General features: G+C 39.0%; 1 protein-coding gene across 1 annotated transcript in view; it reads right to left on the bottom strand.

Annotated features, from left to right (window-relative positions):
- GRK4 (G protein-coupled receptor kinase 4) overlaps nucleotides 1–13,623 on the bottom strand; it is a 66,441-nt gene that overhangs the window by 23,578 nt on the left and 29,240 nt on the right. The window contains exons 4-8 of the mRNA XM_067558892.1: nucleotides 12,282–12,359; nucleotides 8,439–8,539; nucleotides 3,827–3,919; nucleotides 2,627–2,690; nucleotides 2,106–2,246 (exon numbers count right to left, since the gene is read on the bottom strand). Coding sequence (XP_067414993.1) covers nucleotides 2,106–2,246; nucleotides 2,627–2,690; nucleotides 3,827–3,919; nucleotides 8,439–8,539; nucleotides 12,282–12,359 — 477 coding nt within the window. The remainder of the gene's footprint in view (nucleotides 1–2,105; nucleotides 2,247–2,626; nucleotides 2,691–3,826; nucleotides 3,920–8,438; nucleotides 8,540–12,281; nucleotides 12,360–13,623) is intronic.

The following is a 13,623-nucleotide window of genomic DNA, read 5'->3' on the forward strand; positions in this document are numbered from 1 at the left end:
CCTCTCTTAACCTTCACATGAGGGGCAGGAAGCAGGGTCCCAGCAATAGCCTGGGACCAGGCTGGGAAAGGGGATGGCCAGCAGGAGAGAATGAAGACCTGAACTGCATGATTTATTGCTTGATAATCCCAGATAAATTAAAGTTGCCACCTAATTAAGCTACATCCATTGCATCCTCATCCTGAGTGGCCAGGATAATAAGAAAGTTATTTTCCTAAAGAAAAGTTCAAAGTAGTACACCAGCACAACAGGATTTAAATCAATTAATTAAATCAAGATTTCTTGCTTGCTAATTAAAATTATGATTATAATTGGAGATTTAAAATCAAAGTGATTTAAAAAAATCCACCCTGCCAGTAATAGTCTCATTCATGCCACAAAACATGATAATATTGCTTCCCTATTTCAACTTGATATATCCCTAACTAGAGATCCAAGGATTACATCTGCTCTTTTAGCAACCACATCACACAGGGAAGCTAGAGGAAGATTACATTTATTCCTTTGAAGTGATGTTGCATAATTAATAAAGATTCAGTTTTAATATCCAGTGCATCCCTATAACCTATACTTGTGGCAGAATAATTGTGGATCATGAGCCTTGTCTTCACAGGCAGAAAAGTGTTATCCTTTATACAAGAATCTATTTATTCATAGCTTAAGATGCTAATGAGATTTCTCTGGCCAGCACAGTCATTCTTTAGCTACCTGAATTCTATGTTTGTTTAAAATAAATTTTGCTTAAGCAGAATCTATAAAAGCAAAAACTCAGATGCTTAAATGCTTTAGAACTCTCTGAAACATAAAAGAGAATACATCTATTGATGGATTTTAACTAGGCATTTACCTATAGCTAATCTTTAAATAACAGTATTTCAATTATAAAGATCGATGATACTAGCAGGGAAAACAGTTTTCTTAACATATATATTCCTAGAGTACTTTAGGCCACCGCATAATTATTTAGTGATTAGGGCTGTGAGTTGCTCATAATTTATTGGGAAATGTCATGGTTAAAGAGTTGAGACATGGAAATGCTGTTGAGTTAAAAACTATCAGAACTCATACTTTTGATTTTATACCCAACAAAGCTTTTCAATCCACCACCCTTTCAACTTCATTGCATAGGCAAATGAGAACTTTCTGACATAGAAATTGCTATACAGCAGCTACTTTTCATGTTTCTTTTAGCATGTATATGGCATCATGATGCGTGTGATTGAAATATCTACAGAGATAAGAAACAAATGTATACATTTAAAAACCTATCAGAGAAAAGAAGGCTCTTTTAGCTAGTCAGGGAATTATAGTTCTCACTAGTTTAGTATATTGTACCACTACTGCGTTGTCACTGACCTCCTGGTTCCCACTTAGTCTGTGGTTGAACTCTTAAACTCTCCATGATAGCATGATGACTTCTCAGTATTCACCTATGTACCATACTATTCACCCACAGCATTCAAGAGAGTCTCAAGAAGTTAAAAGTTGTGTATTTTTGTTGGGAAAAAGATGGTATCACAGAATCCATGATTCCCATGAAAGTCAAAATAAAGGTCCAACCTTCCTAGTGGCTGATATGCATTGAAGTTAGCTCTACTGTAAATATACTTGAATTCAAGAGAATATTTCCCCTCAAGAAGTAGGGCTCAGAATAAACAAGTATAAATTTGGGGAGAGGCGTAGGGCAATAAGACTAAGAAGAATATTACTAAAATTGAGTGACTATATTAACAACCATTGACTGAAATAAAACTAGGATCACATTCATCATTCAGATCAAAGTCTGGCCCTCTTTTAAACAGAGGGCAATTTACCAGAATTACATATGTTAAAGTAAGAAAGCACCTTGGCCGTAGATTAGACAAAACGGATAGGCTAGAGATAGATATATAGATATATATAGAGCTCTCTCTCTCTCTCTCTCTCTCTCTAATGTACAGGGTAACATTGCAAAGATAATTGTATAACTGAACTGTTAAGCACAGTTGAGCTGATTTTAATTATGAAAGAGTACTGCTGCCCAGCTGCCACTGGAAGACAGGAATATAGAAAGGCCTACGAGAGACAAACTTGTATATTTCAGAAGGCCAGAAATAGATACTTACTACAAATCTACTATTCACTTTTTCTAAAATTCTTTTTTCATTTAATGCCATCGATTCTCCTTTTCTCTTCTTTATTCTCTTTTTTTCTAGCTTTTTACAAGCATACAATTTTCCTGTTGCCCGTACTTGGCAAGCACATACCTAATGGAAAGAGGAAAGATGCGTCAGATGTATCAGGTTTTACACTGGAACAAAGTCAGTTCTCTCATTTCTAACCCTTTGGGTGCCCTGGGGACAAGTAAAACACGGGAAAGCCAATTAAACTGTTTCGTGGTGAACACAGTGGAGGGTTGTTCCTTATTTTGGAAACAACAATGGAAAAGAATTGTTACAGGAACAGTCTCGTTAGGTGCAAATGTTTAAAAGTAAAAAATTCTGCCTTTTCAGTTCGGTAAATTGGTGAATTACAATTGATCCAGTCAAATCTGCTATTTATTCACGAAATGAAGAATGTAAGTTACCTTTTCCCCATATTCCCTTCAAAAAGTTGCAAACACAAATAGAGGTTTCACAGTACTCACCTCTCCAAATCCTCCTTTGCCTAATACTCGATAATGTCTAAATGTGTTCTTGGTTACTGGTTGCCTAATTGACAGAATGAAATAATTACTGGTCTCATTTCCAATTGTGTACACACACGCACTTTGTTTTTCTTTCAGAGCCTTAACAACAAGAGATCTGTGGCACTTTAAAGACTAACAAATTTATTATTGTTAGTCTTTAAAGTGCCACAGATCTCTTGTTGTTTTTGCTGTATACAGACTAATACGGCTACCCCTCTGGAACTTTTCAGAGCCTTGTTTGTCTGTATTTCTTCTCTCATCCCAACTAACTTCCATGACCACCAGACTCCCCAATGCCTTTCCTTCAGCTGAGTGGGTAAAAGGATTAGAATACAAACTGAATACCAAAGGGAAGGGTGCTTTTGCTCATGGACACTGGCTCCCCCTTATGGGCAACAGGCATTCACTACAAGGAGAATGAACAAAAATTTAGGGTCTATGCCACCACCTTGCACATCGTTGGTTCTCCTCATGCATGGTTTGTGAACAGACACTATTTCAAGGTGGAATTTTCAAGTTTTCACCATTGACTCAACTCTGTTCCCACTTAAGCCAATACAAATTTTACCACCTTGTTTGTTCTTATTTCAGAGGTATTTAGTCTAGTGGTCTGAATAAGTTTCCTAGTTTTCCTTCTGCATCTACCTCTACCTTGCTTAAATGAAGATTTTCCAATAATAGAAGCCTAAAGTGAAAGTCATATAGAGGCGTGTAGGAGCCAAAAGGAGCAGGCTTGGTTGTCAAAAGTACTGAACACCCAGCAACTGCCACCAACCTCCATGGAGCTTCTAGGTGGCAGCAATTCTGAAAAATCAGGCCATTTATTTAATGGTTTAAAATATGGATTTAGGACCCTATACATAAGCTCCTATTTTAAAATTCTTGGTTGCGATGGTTGGGCAAGTCACCTAACTTTTGACTCAATTAACCCACTGGTAAGACCAGTTAATTACCTTATCATACAATGGGCTGTAAAGATGGATTAATATAATTGCATCATGATATCACGCAAATCAAGATCAGGACCCCAAAGGGGGCTAGGCACTATACAAACACAGAATGATTTTTAAAAGTTTAGAGTTGTTAAATGTAAAATGCTTTGAGGTCATTAAACAGATGCTACTGCAATAAGTGTTATTAAATACAAAAATATCTTACCTTTCCAACCATTTCCACTGTAAAAAACGGGAGAAATAGATGCTTTGTTGATAAGTCTCAAATGGTCCTCCACTTAAATAATCATGGACAACCCTGCAAAAACAATCCAGAGTTTATGTTGGTAGACTGGCACTCACAGGGATGAGAAGCTAACCATTTCATTAGACATCAAATTAGATACATCAATTTACCTGTAGGGAGGTGGAGGGAACATATTACTGCACAACACCATGGTAAACTCATTGTATTACTGTGCTTGCCTCAGATAGAGAAAGCAGCTAGTAGAATACCATTGAGGACTACGCCTGTAGGGTCACTAGTGAGTGCAGAAATAACAGAGCTTGTTTATTTTAACAGGTTGGAAGATTGAAAATAATTCTTGAGGAATTAGAGATCAAAATGACTGACCCACCAGCTGAGCTAATTTTAAGGTGGTGTCGGAGGTGAGATGTCCCCCCATAAGCATGGCCTGTTTGGGGAGTGTGTGTAGAGGCCTGCACTCCATTCCCTGTCAACCATAAGAGTCAATTTTGGGAAAAGAGGAGAGAGCGTCAGGTGTGGAGACAAAAACAGAAGCACTTCTCAGCAGCTTTCCAAGGCAAGCCTGATCAGAGGATGAGGCTCACCTTGGGAGCTGGTATCACTGTCCTATCATGACTATAAAGGCAGCCATTTTAAAAGGTGTCTGTACATCAACAGCATGATACTATTGAAAGAGGGATGAGATTGCATTTTGGCTAGATCACTAGCTTCTTATGACCCAGGGTTTCCAAAAAAAGCCTTGAAGTGCTCCCACTGTGTTTCTATTTTTTACCCATACACATTCATTTCTCAGAAAGTCTCATCACCTATAACTTACCCAGAGACTGCAGTTTGGCTCCAGTTGCTAACCTCTGCCCATAAATTGCTTTTAGAAGCATCACTTAACAGTGCAATAGCTGGCTTCCCACCTACTCCGAAAATCTAGGTATTTGTGCAGTCGGTAGAATGAGTTATCTGACCTAGCTCAGCAAGATATTATGTATCAGCTATTATTTTACAACTGCTATAATTGATTGTTACAGTTTCACTTACATCCAAACATCCCAACCAACTGGGACACAGTCTATCAAGTTACATTACAACCGCCAAAAAATTTCATACCTAAGTTAAACCTATGAAGACAACTGACAAACACATTTTAAAATTAGAGCTATAAGCATCACAGTTCACGAGGCAACTGAATTCCCAGATGCAGGTGAATGATACAAATAGAACAGAAGTATTTTTTGCATGGAGATGAAAAACTCTTAAAGCACAAACTCTGATTTGACACAGTTAACCTGTTCAATACAAGTACACAGACTAATTTTTAAAAATTTAAACATGGATTTAGGGCATAATTCTGCTTTCAAGATCAGTTTGGCATATCACAGACAGGAAATGTCTTTAAAATGTGAGAGTACTCAATGATCTTTCCTGAATTCTTTTAAGCATAATCCCGCTAGGCAGTGGGTATATTGAGAATGTTACTTATACCTAGACAATCATTTCAGATGGGTTTTTTCAAAAGTGTTTAAGTGACTTCAGAGCACAAATTCCATTGCTAAAGAGGACACGGTGCAATGCACAATTTTGCATCCACAGCTTTCGTTTACAGAATTATGTAAATTGTACCCACCCAAATAGATATGGAGGAAAAAATAAAAGCCTCTCAGTATCTATGCAGAGCAGACAAGACCTCTGCTTTTAAAGACCAATACAAAGTAATTGCCTGGCATACAAATTATCTGCCTCAGAAGAATATAAAACTGAGTGAACCATGACCCTTTTTCTGGGATTTGAACTTGAATCACTAAAACCACCCTTCCAAACTTGATGGTTAAGCCTCTACATCATTTCTCTCAAACTAAGCAACAAGATGCATAAAGAGACAAAAGGTGGGAAAGCTTCATCTTTTTTGCTGAACACAGACATTCACTGGAAGCTCAAAAAAAAAAAAAAAAGACATTAGATATTTAACTTCTTAGTAGTGTGCAATTTGTTTGACTTTTGATCTTTTATTCTCATATTATGCAATGTATTAAGTTTTTATTTGTTGGGAGGTGATCCAACCTGTGACACACATGTTGCAGGCTTTCAGGCAGACATGATCAAGCATGTCTAGAAGAACCAGTAATATTAGAAGTGTAAAGACTCTTAACATTTTTAAATATGTAAAAATCCTTTAAAGAAGAGTCCTTTGCCTGCTGTAGGTATCGGAAGTATCCTTGCATTATTTGAGAACAAAGCAAGTTGTGATCATGATTAACATTACTGACTATTTAGCACTTCTTTAAAACTAATTTTCAACCACAATGATGAAATACTGTTGTTGGCCACAGTCACATGGATTCTAAAGAGGTATCCCTTTGTTTATCCCTGGACACTGCCAACCTGATGTCTAGACAGTTTCAAAAAAAAAAAAAATTAATTAATAGAAGTTTGGGGCATTACAACAGCCTTGATTTATGATTTTATCCTCTCCTTAAAACTTAATCCTTTCCTTAAAGAAAAATAGTTTCTCTTTACTGAAGTTTAAAAAAAAAGTTCTCTACAAATAAGACTGGAAAAACAACAATACTGACTGTATACAAAGTAAAACTGGAATAAAGAGGAGCTATAAAATCTTAGTTGTTACCACTAATAATGCGTAGAAACCTTTCAGACACTAGTGAAATTTTTTCTTAATCTGATGCTCTCCTTTAAATGTAGTAAATCAGGACATTTTCCTCTCAACCTGATTGGTTCACAAGAACAAAAGTAGTAAGAAAAATAGAAAGGCTATCTGTGTACAGTGTGATAAAGTCAGGCCAGAGAGCCACAAAAGGCATACAAGGGCCAGTATGTAAGCCCAAGAATGCCAAAAGCCCTTTTTCCTATAAGCAAAGGGGAGATGATTGCAGGGCAATTAGAGACACCTGGACCCAATGAAGGGCTAGTCCAGGTGTACTTAAACCCTGCCTTCCCTAGCAGGGGGTGGGGGAGTACAGGAGAAGGAAGCTGCCAGAAGGCTTGTGGCAGTTGGAGCAGAAGCTTCCCCTGGGCTAGGAGATGGTGCTTCTCTGCCGCCTGAGGAGCAGAGAGGGAGAAACCCTTGGCCCTAGCTGGCAGAAGAAGCCCCAGCAAGGTACATCCCTGGGGAGACGGGGTGACCGGTGACTCCCTGGCCCACTACAAGGGGCAGAAGTGTGGGACCCACTAGGGGGAAGCTGGCTGTTTGCCACAACAGCATGTTAACAAAATCATGCAGGCAGACTCTGCTGCCCATGAACAGCCCCAAAGACTTCAGTTGGACATCGTGCAATCAGAAGGATCTGCTTGCATAGATCACTTTGAAGGACAGGTGCCCTTATCCCTTCCCACTTTTTACACAAACCAGCTAAATTCCAGAAAGTTAGCGATTCCTCCTCTGAAGTTCAAAGAAATTTGTCCTAAACCACATTTAGATGGTTAAGGTTTTTTTATTTTAAATGATAAACTCTCCATCCTCTCCAGACTCCCCTTCCACCAGCAACCCAGAGATTCCCCAGTCAGGATGCACAGTGAGGAGGCCCTCAACCCTCCTCATCTAGGCAAATGTTCATTCTGCAGACACAGCTGAAGGTCTTCTAGCTTCCACCAACCAATTTATTCTGACATGCTGCTTTGTTTCAGTAGAGGGGCAAGTTGCCATCATCACCCAGAGCCAGCCACCAGTAGGTTCTTAAGCAGCAATAGTTTTTGCTGACCTTGAAGTGACAGTCTCAGCTTTCAGTAATTCATACCTTGTCCTATTTGTCAGTTGACTTAAGATGAGAAAGCTTCAAGGACAACCTAATGGCTCTTAAGCTAGCAATGTAATTAGCATTGCCATCTGTCCTGAAAACTGTATGACCGTCCTGCTGTGTAAGCATTGGGCCTGCATTCCTTTTATAAACAAGCTACTACAATAAACAATTTCCTACCACATTCTAAAAACAAGACAAGGAAACTGCCTTCAACACATCTCTGTACATCTAAAATCCTGACTTGTAAGAGGAAAAATATACGGCTCTCTCATACTCAGTTTTTTGAGCACACAGAAAATTCTTTCCTGGTAGTGTAGTGTGCTATCCACCAAGTCATTATGGAAGCTCCAAAAAAGGCATTTAAAATGAAAGAGGGGTTTAACTCTGTTTTTAAGTACAAATCTCATCAGTTTTAAAAGTGGAATCATTACTGAATCCTCAATAAATATCATAAGGGGAATGCAAACGATAACAGTTGCAGAACTTTCAGAAGTCAAAAAAAATTGTTAGTCTGATAAGCATGTTTTTGGTCTATATGTATTCTGCTCTTGCATTATATTAGTGTTTCAGATTCTGTCCTTAGTGGAAGTTGTGCAAATATGTCTAAAGTCAAAGACACAATAATATCTCATCTGTTACAGCACAGAAGCAACTCTAAAACCCATGAGTGCTGAACACACTACACAGGAAAACAAAGCACTGGATTCCTGGCTGTATCCACACCAGGGACTGAATTTCATCTGATAGTAAACTTTAAAATTTCCCCGTGGCCTCCTTGAAAACACAAATTTGCAGTATACTTTTAGCCAACATTCATCACGTACCTCGTGCAGTCATTAAAAAGATCTTTGCAAGGGTTCTGCTCCAGTCTTCTTTTACATTCATTCACTGTATCCTGAGGTATTTCTGGTAAGTGGGCTGCAGACTTTACAGGATACAAACCAAAATCAATAAGTAATCTAACAAAAGATAAAGAACCATAGAAATGTAGGGCTGGAAGGGACATAAGAGGTCATCTAGTCCATCCCCCTAAGTTAGGAAGGATCAAGTATACATAGACGATCCCCCGACAGATGTTTGTCCAACCTGTTCTTGAAGGTTTTTAAATGATGGGGATTCCACAACCTCACTTGGTATTACAGTACTTACTTAGCCTTAATAGTTAGAACGCTTTTCCTAATATCTAACCAAATATCTCACTTGCTGCAGATTAAGCCCATTACTTCTTGGCCTACCTCCAGTGGACATGGAGAACAACTGATCACCACCCTCTTTATGACAGGCCTTAACATACTTGGAAGATTTATCAGGGCCCATGCCCCGCACACCCTTCAGTCTTTTTCCTCAAGACTAAAACATGCCCAGTTTTTTTTGTTTTTTGTTTTTTTGTTTTTTGTTTTTGTTTTTTTTTAAAAACCTTTCCTGATAAGTCCGCTTTTTTTTAGAGACCAATTGTTTTTGTTGTTCTGGACTCCCCAATTTGTCCACATCTTTCCTAAAGTGTGTGACCCAAAACTGGACACAGTACTCCAGCTAAGGTCTCACTAGCACAGAGGACAGCAGGACAGTTACCTCCCATATCTTACATATGACATTCCCATTAATACATGGTATTAGCCTTTTTTGCAGCTGCATCACATTGTTGGCTCATCCACTATATCCCCCAGATCTTTTTCAGTAGTACTACCACCTAGCTAGTTATTCTCATTTTCTATTCGTGCATTTGTTTTCTGTTTCCTAAGGATATGTCTCCATTTACAGCAGCCTGTAGAGTACACACACTGCATGCCTCCTAGCACAGCTACAAATACCAACGTAGACAGCAAGGCACTGCTTAGATGAGTTGAATACAGACAGTCAGACATTAGGGTACATGCCCTATATTGCTCTCCACATGCCTGAGCAGTGCCTTCTTTGACCATACTGCTATTTTTAGCTGAATTGTGTCCCAGTGCTGGAGCCTTTCACTTCAGCAGCAGAGAGGCACTGGGGAAAGGCTCAGGCACCTCCCCGCTGCTGGAGCCTTTCACTGCCACACGTAGCACCACAGTGTGAACACAAACTGCTTTTCACTGAAGTTTGCAGCTAAACATACTCTACATGCCACAGCCAATGTCGACAAGGCCACAGTGTAGTATCTTGCACTTACCTTTATTGAATTTCATCTTCTTGATTTCAGAACAATTTTCCAATGTATCAAGGTAATTTTGAATGCTAATCCTATTCTCCAAAGAGCTAGCAATCTCTTCCAGTCCGGTGTCAGCCCAAAATTTTATAAGCACACTTTCCACTCCATTATCCAATCATTAATGAAAATATTGACCAATATCAGACACAGGGCTGACCCCAGTGGGACCCCACTTGATATATTCTCACTGTCTGACAGCGAAATCATTGATAACTACTTTTTTAGTATGGTCTTTCAAGCAGTTTTTCACTCACCTTAAAGTGATTTAATCTAGACCTCATTTCCCTCATTTGCTTATGAATAGGTCATGTTGTACTGTGTTAAAGTCCTTCCTAAAAAATTATATATATCTCATGTCTGCTGCTCCCCCCCTCTACCCCCATCAACTAGGCCAGTCACCCTGTCGGGCTGCTTTGGCATGATTTGTTCTTGATAAATTCATGTTGGCTATTACTTATTACCCTCTAGGTGCCTACAAAATGATCATTTAATAATTTGTTCCACTATCTTTCCCGGAATTGAAGTTAAGCTGACTGGCCTAGAATTCCCCGAGTTCTCTTGTTCCCCTTTTTAAAGATATGTACTACATTTGCCTTTCTCCAGTCCTTAGGACCTCAACCATCCTCCAGGAGTTCTCAAAGATAATCACTAACAGTTACAAGACTGCTGCAGCTAGTTCCCTAAGTACTCTGGGGTGAATTTCATCAGGCCCTGCCAATTTGAATAACTCTAACTTATCTAAATATTCTTTAACCTTATCTTTCCCTAATCTAGCTGTGTTTCTTCCCCTTTGTTGTCAATATTAATATTGTTATGCATTTGGTCACAATTAACTTTTTAGTGAAGACTGAAGCAAAACAGGCATTAAACACCTCCGCCTTCTTGATGTCATCTGTAACTCTCCTTTCCTACTAAGGAGAGGATCTACAGTTTCCTGCATACTTCTCTCACTCCTAATGTATTTAAATAACCTCTTCTTATTGCCTTTTATGTCCCTTGCTAAGCACAACTCATTTTGTGCTTTAGCTTTTCTAATTTTGTTCCTTCATACTTGTGCTATTTTTTCTGTACTCCTTAGCAATTCACCAATGTTTCTACTTTTGTAGGATTCATTTTTCACTTTCAGATCATTAAAAAGCTCCTGATGAAGCCATATTGGCTTCTTACTAGTCTTCCTATCTTTGCTTCACATCAAGATAGACAATATTAAAGGTACAACTGAAAACTGAGAAACTGACATTCTCCTGATCTCCTTTATCCCTTAGATTTTCTTTCCATGGGACCTTACCAACCAATGCTGAGTTTATTACAGTACGGGGTTGTTGTTTTTTTAAGTCCATTGTCCTTATTCTGCTGCTCTAACTCTTTCCTCTCCTTGGAATTGATGAAATCTATCATTTCATGATCACTTTCACCCAAGTTGTCTTCCACCTTCAGATTTGCAACCAATTACTCTCTTGGTCAGAAGAAGATTTTCTAATTGGTCTTTAAAAAAATCACTTCAACTAAACAGATTTTAAAACCAGTTAGGGGCATGGCATTAGGTGGCTTATGAGGCCTGAACTAGTTTCACTGATCTGGTTTAAAGACTGTGCCATCTGTGAAATAAGCTTCCAGAGAAGATGAGACTAATCCAGAGCCTAACCATTTTTAGGACACCTGCAAGGTCCATCTCTCAAAATAAAGGTTCCTCAACATAACCAAAATAATTGGAGGGAATGGGGAGAAAAGAGGACGGAAGTTATATTCCCTGCAGAGCTTCCAATAGCCAGAAAAGGGAGAAGAACAAAGACTCTTTGAATTTCACCAGCGACATCTCTAGGCAGATGTAATTGACCAGTGCAATGATCAGATATTAATGAACTCAGTGCGAGCTCTGGATGCCCAGAATCTTCTGGAAAAAAAAAAATCAACCACTATGTTTCTCAAGCTGGGCTGCCAAAACCTGAAACTCTTGAAATTTTAGACCTAATTTCTCAAGACCACCCAACAAGTCAGCTGCAAAGCCAGATCTAGAACTCAAGAGCTCCTTATATTCAGATGATTCTCATATCTCTAGACCACACTATTTTGAAGCAATATGCTGAAACAGCAATTTAGCTTTTTGACATTTAGATGTCAGCAGGTTTTAGTCCAGTCTCACAAAATTCTGCTTTTAAATTAAATTTAAATTCTGCTTTTAAAAAGATTACCATACATAGAGAAAAGTCAAATACTAGAGTGATAATGAAAAAATGCTGGAGGGCAGTCATGCTTTGTGCTTGAATTAATGAAGTTTCACAATATCTTGAACAGAAGGGCTAGTCCACATTCCAGCATGACTTGCAAAGTTTTATTAGAGTTTCTCATTTTGAGAACGATTTATTTCTCAGTGTACTGAAAACTAAAAAAAATCTGAATTTGTTGAAGTTTTTAGCTCGAATTTGGTCAGCTCTTACACTGCAGTTTGACAAAGTATTTTGCAAAAGGATATATTTACCCCATTAGTGAAGTATGTGTCTAAAACTTTCAGACCACAGTCTTTACGCTTTTCATCTGAAGACACTTCATACTTGGCCTAAGGAAAAGGAATGAAAATTAAGTTAGATCCATAGTTATCTAGTACTGCAATAGTAACTGTGATGCCATGTGATTTCTATCGCAAATATTGGGAGGCATCTCAGCTATGGATTATAGACTCTTCTCATCTATGGAGTTCAAGAATTTAGGCATTTTTAGGAAGCATAATGAAACAGATAAATTATCCAACTTTTTTTTTTTAAATGATAAAACTGAACCCTTCCTAACACATATTGAAATTGGAGATTGATTCGTAAAATCCTAGAAAATATACCTTAGAAGTATGCATAATTATACTGAGATTATATTTCACATGATAGGAAGCCTTATACGGCAGGATGATCTAGATAATCTTGGGCGGGTTAGCCTGACATCACTTCTGAGCAAAATAATTGAAAAGCTGATATGGGATTCAATTAAGAAAGAATTAGAGGATGGGACTATAATCAACACCAGTCAACATTGTTTTATGGATAATAGGTTTTCAACCTGATTTCACTTTTTGAGATTACAAATTTGGTTGATAAAAGGTAACTGCATGCAAATGATAGACTATGTAAGGCATTTGACATAATACTGCACAAAACATTCTGATTAAAAATGAGCACAATATCAACTAAGCATACATTAAATGGAATAAAAGCTGGCTAAATGATACCTCTGAAAAGGTAGTTGTCAATGGGGAAATCATTATGGAATGGAGCTGTGTCTAGTGCAGGCATGGCCAAACCATAGCTCTTTTTACAGTTGAAATGAAATTCGGAGCTCCCCCACCCCCTCAAGCCTCCCCCCATTCTCCACCTACCAGACTGGGGGGGGATGGGAGCTCAGGGCTTCTGCCCTGCACTGGGGTGGTGAGGCTAAGTGTTTCTGCCCTGTTGGGAGGTTGATCTTGGGACTTCAGCCTCGCGGGAGGTGTCAAAGCCCCAAGCCCCGATACCACCACCACCTGTGGGGTGGGAACCCCGAGCCCAAAGACCACCCTCCCAGCTAAAGCCCCGAGATCCCACTCCCCACAGGGCACAAGCCCCTAGCCACACCACCCCGCTGCAGGGCAGAAGCCCCGAGCTCCCCCCCAAACCCACAGAATGGTAGGCGGAGAATGCGGGGTGGGGAGGGTGGCTCCATGAAATACTTCATGAGAAATTTAAGCCCTGGTGAACCCATTACTGTGAGAGTGAGACCAAGAGAAGTTCGCACATGCGCATTATATATCAGGAAATTGCATCATTCTGTATTCTGATGTGCTCTGTGTGGACTTG

This window comes from Emydura macquarii, unplaced genomic scaffold (genome assembly GCF_026122565.2).
Source record: "Emydura macquarii macquarii isolate MOO-44397 ecotype Brisbane River unplaced genomic scaffold, CSIRO-AGI_Emac_v2 contig_2199, whole genome shotgun sequence".
NCBI classification, from domain to species: Eukaryota; Metazoa; Chordata; order Testudines; family Chelidae; genus Emydura; species Emydura macquarii.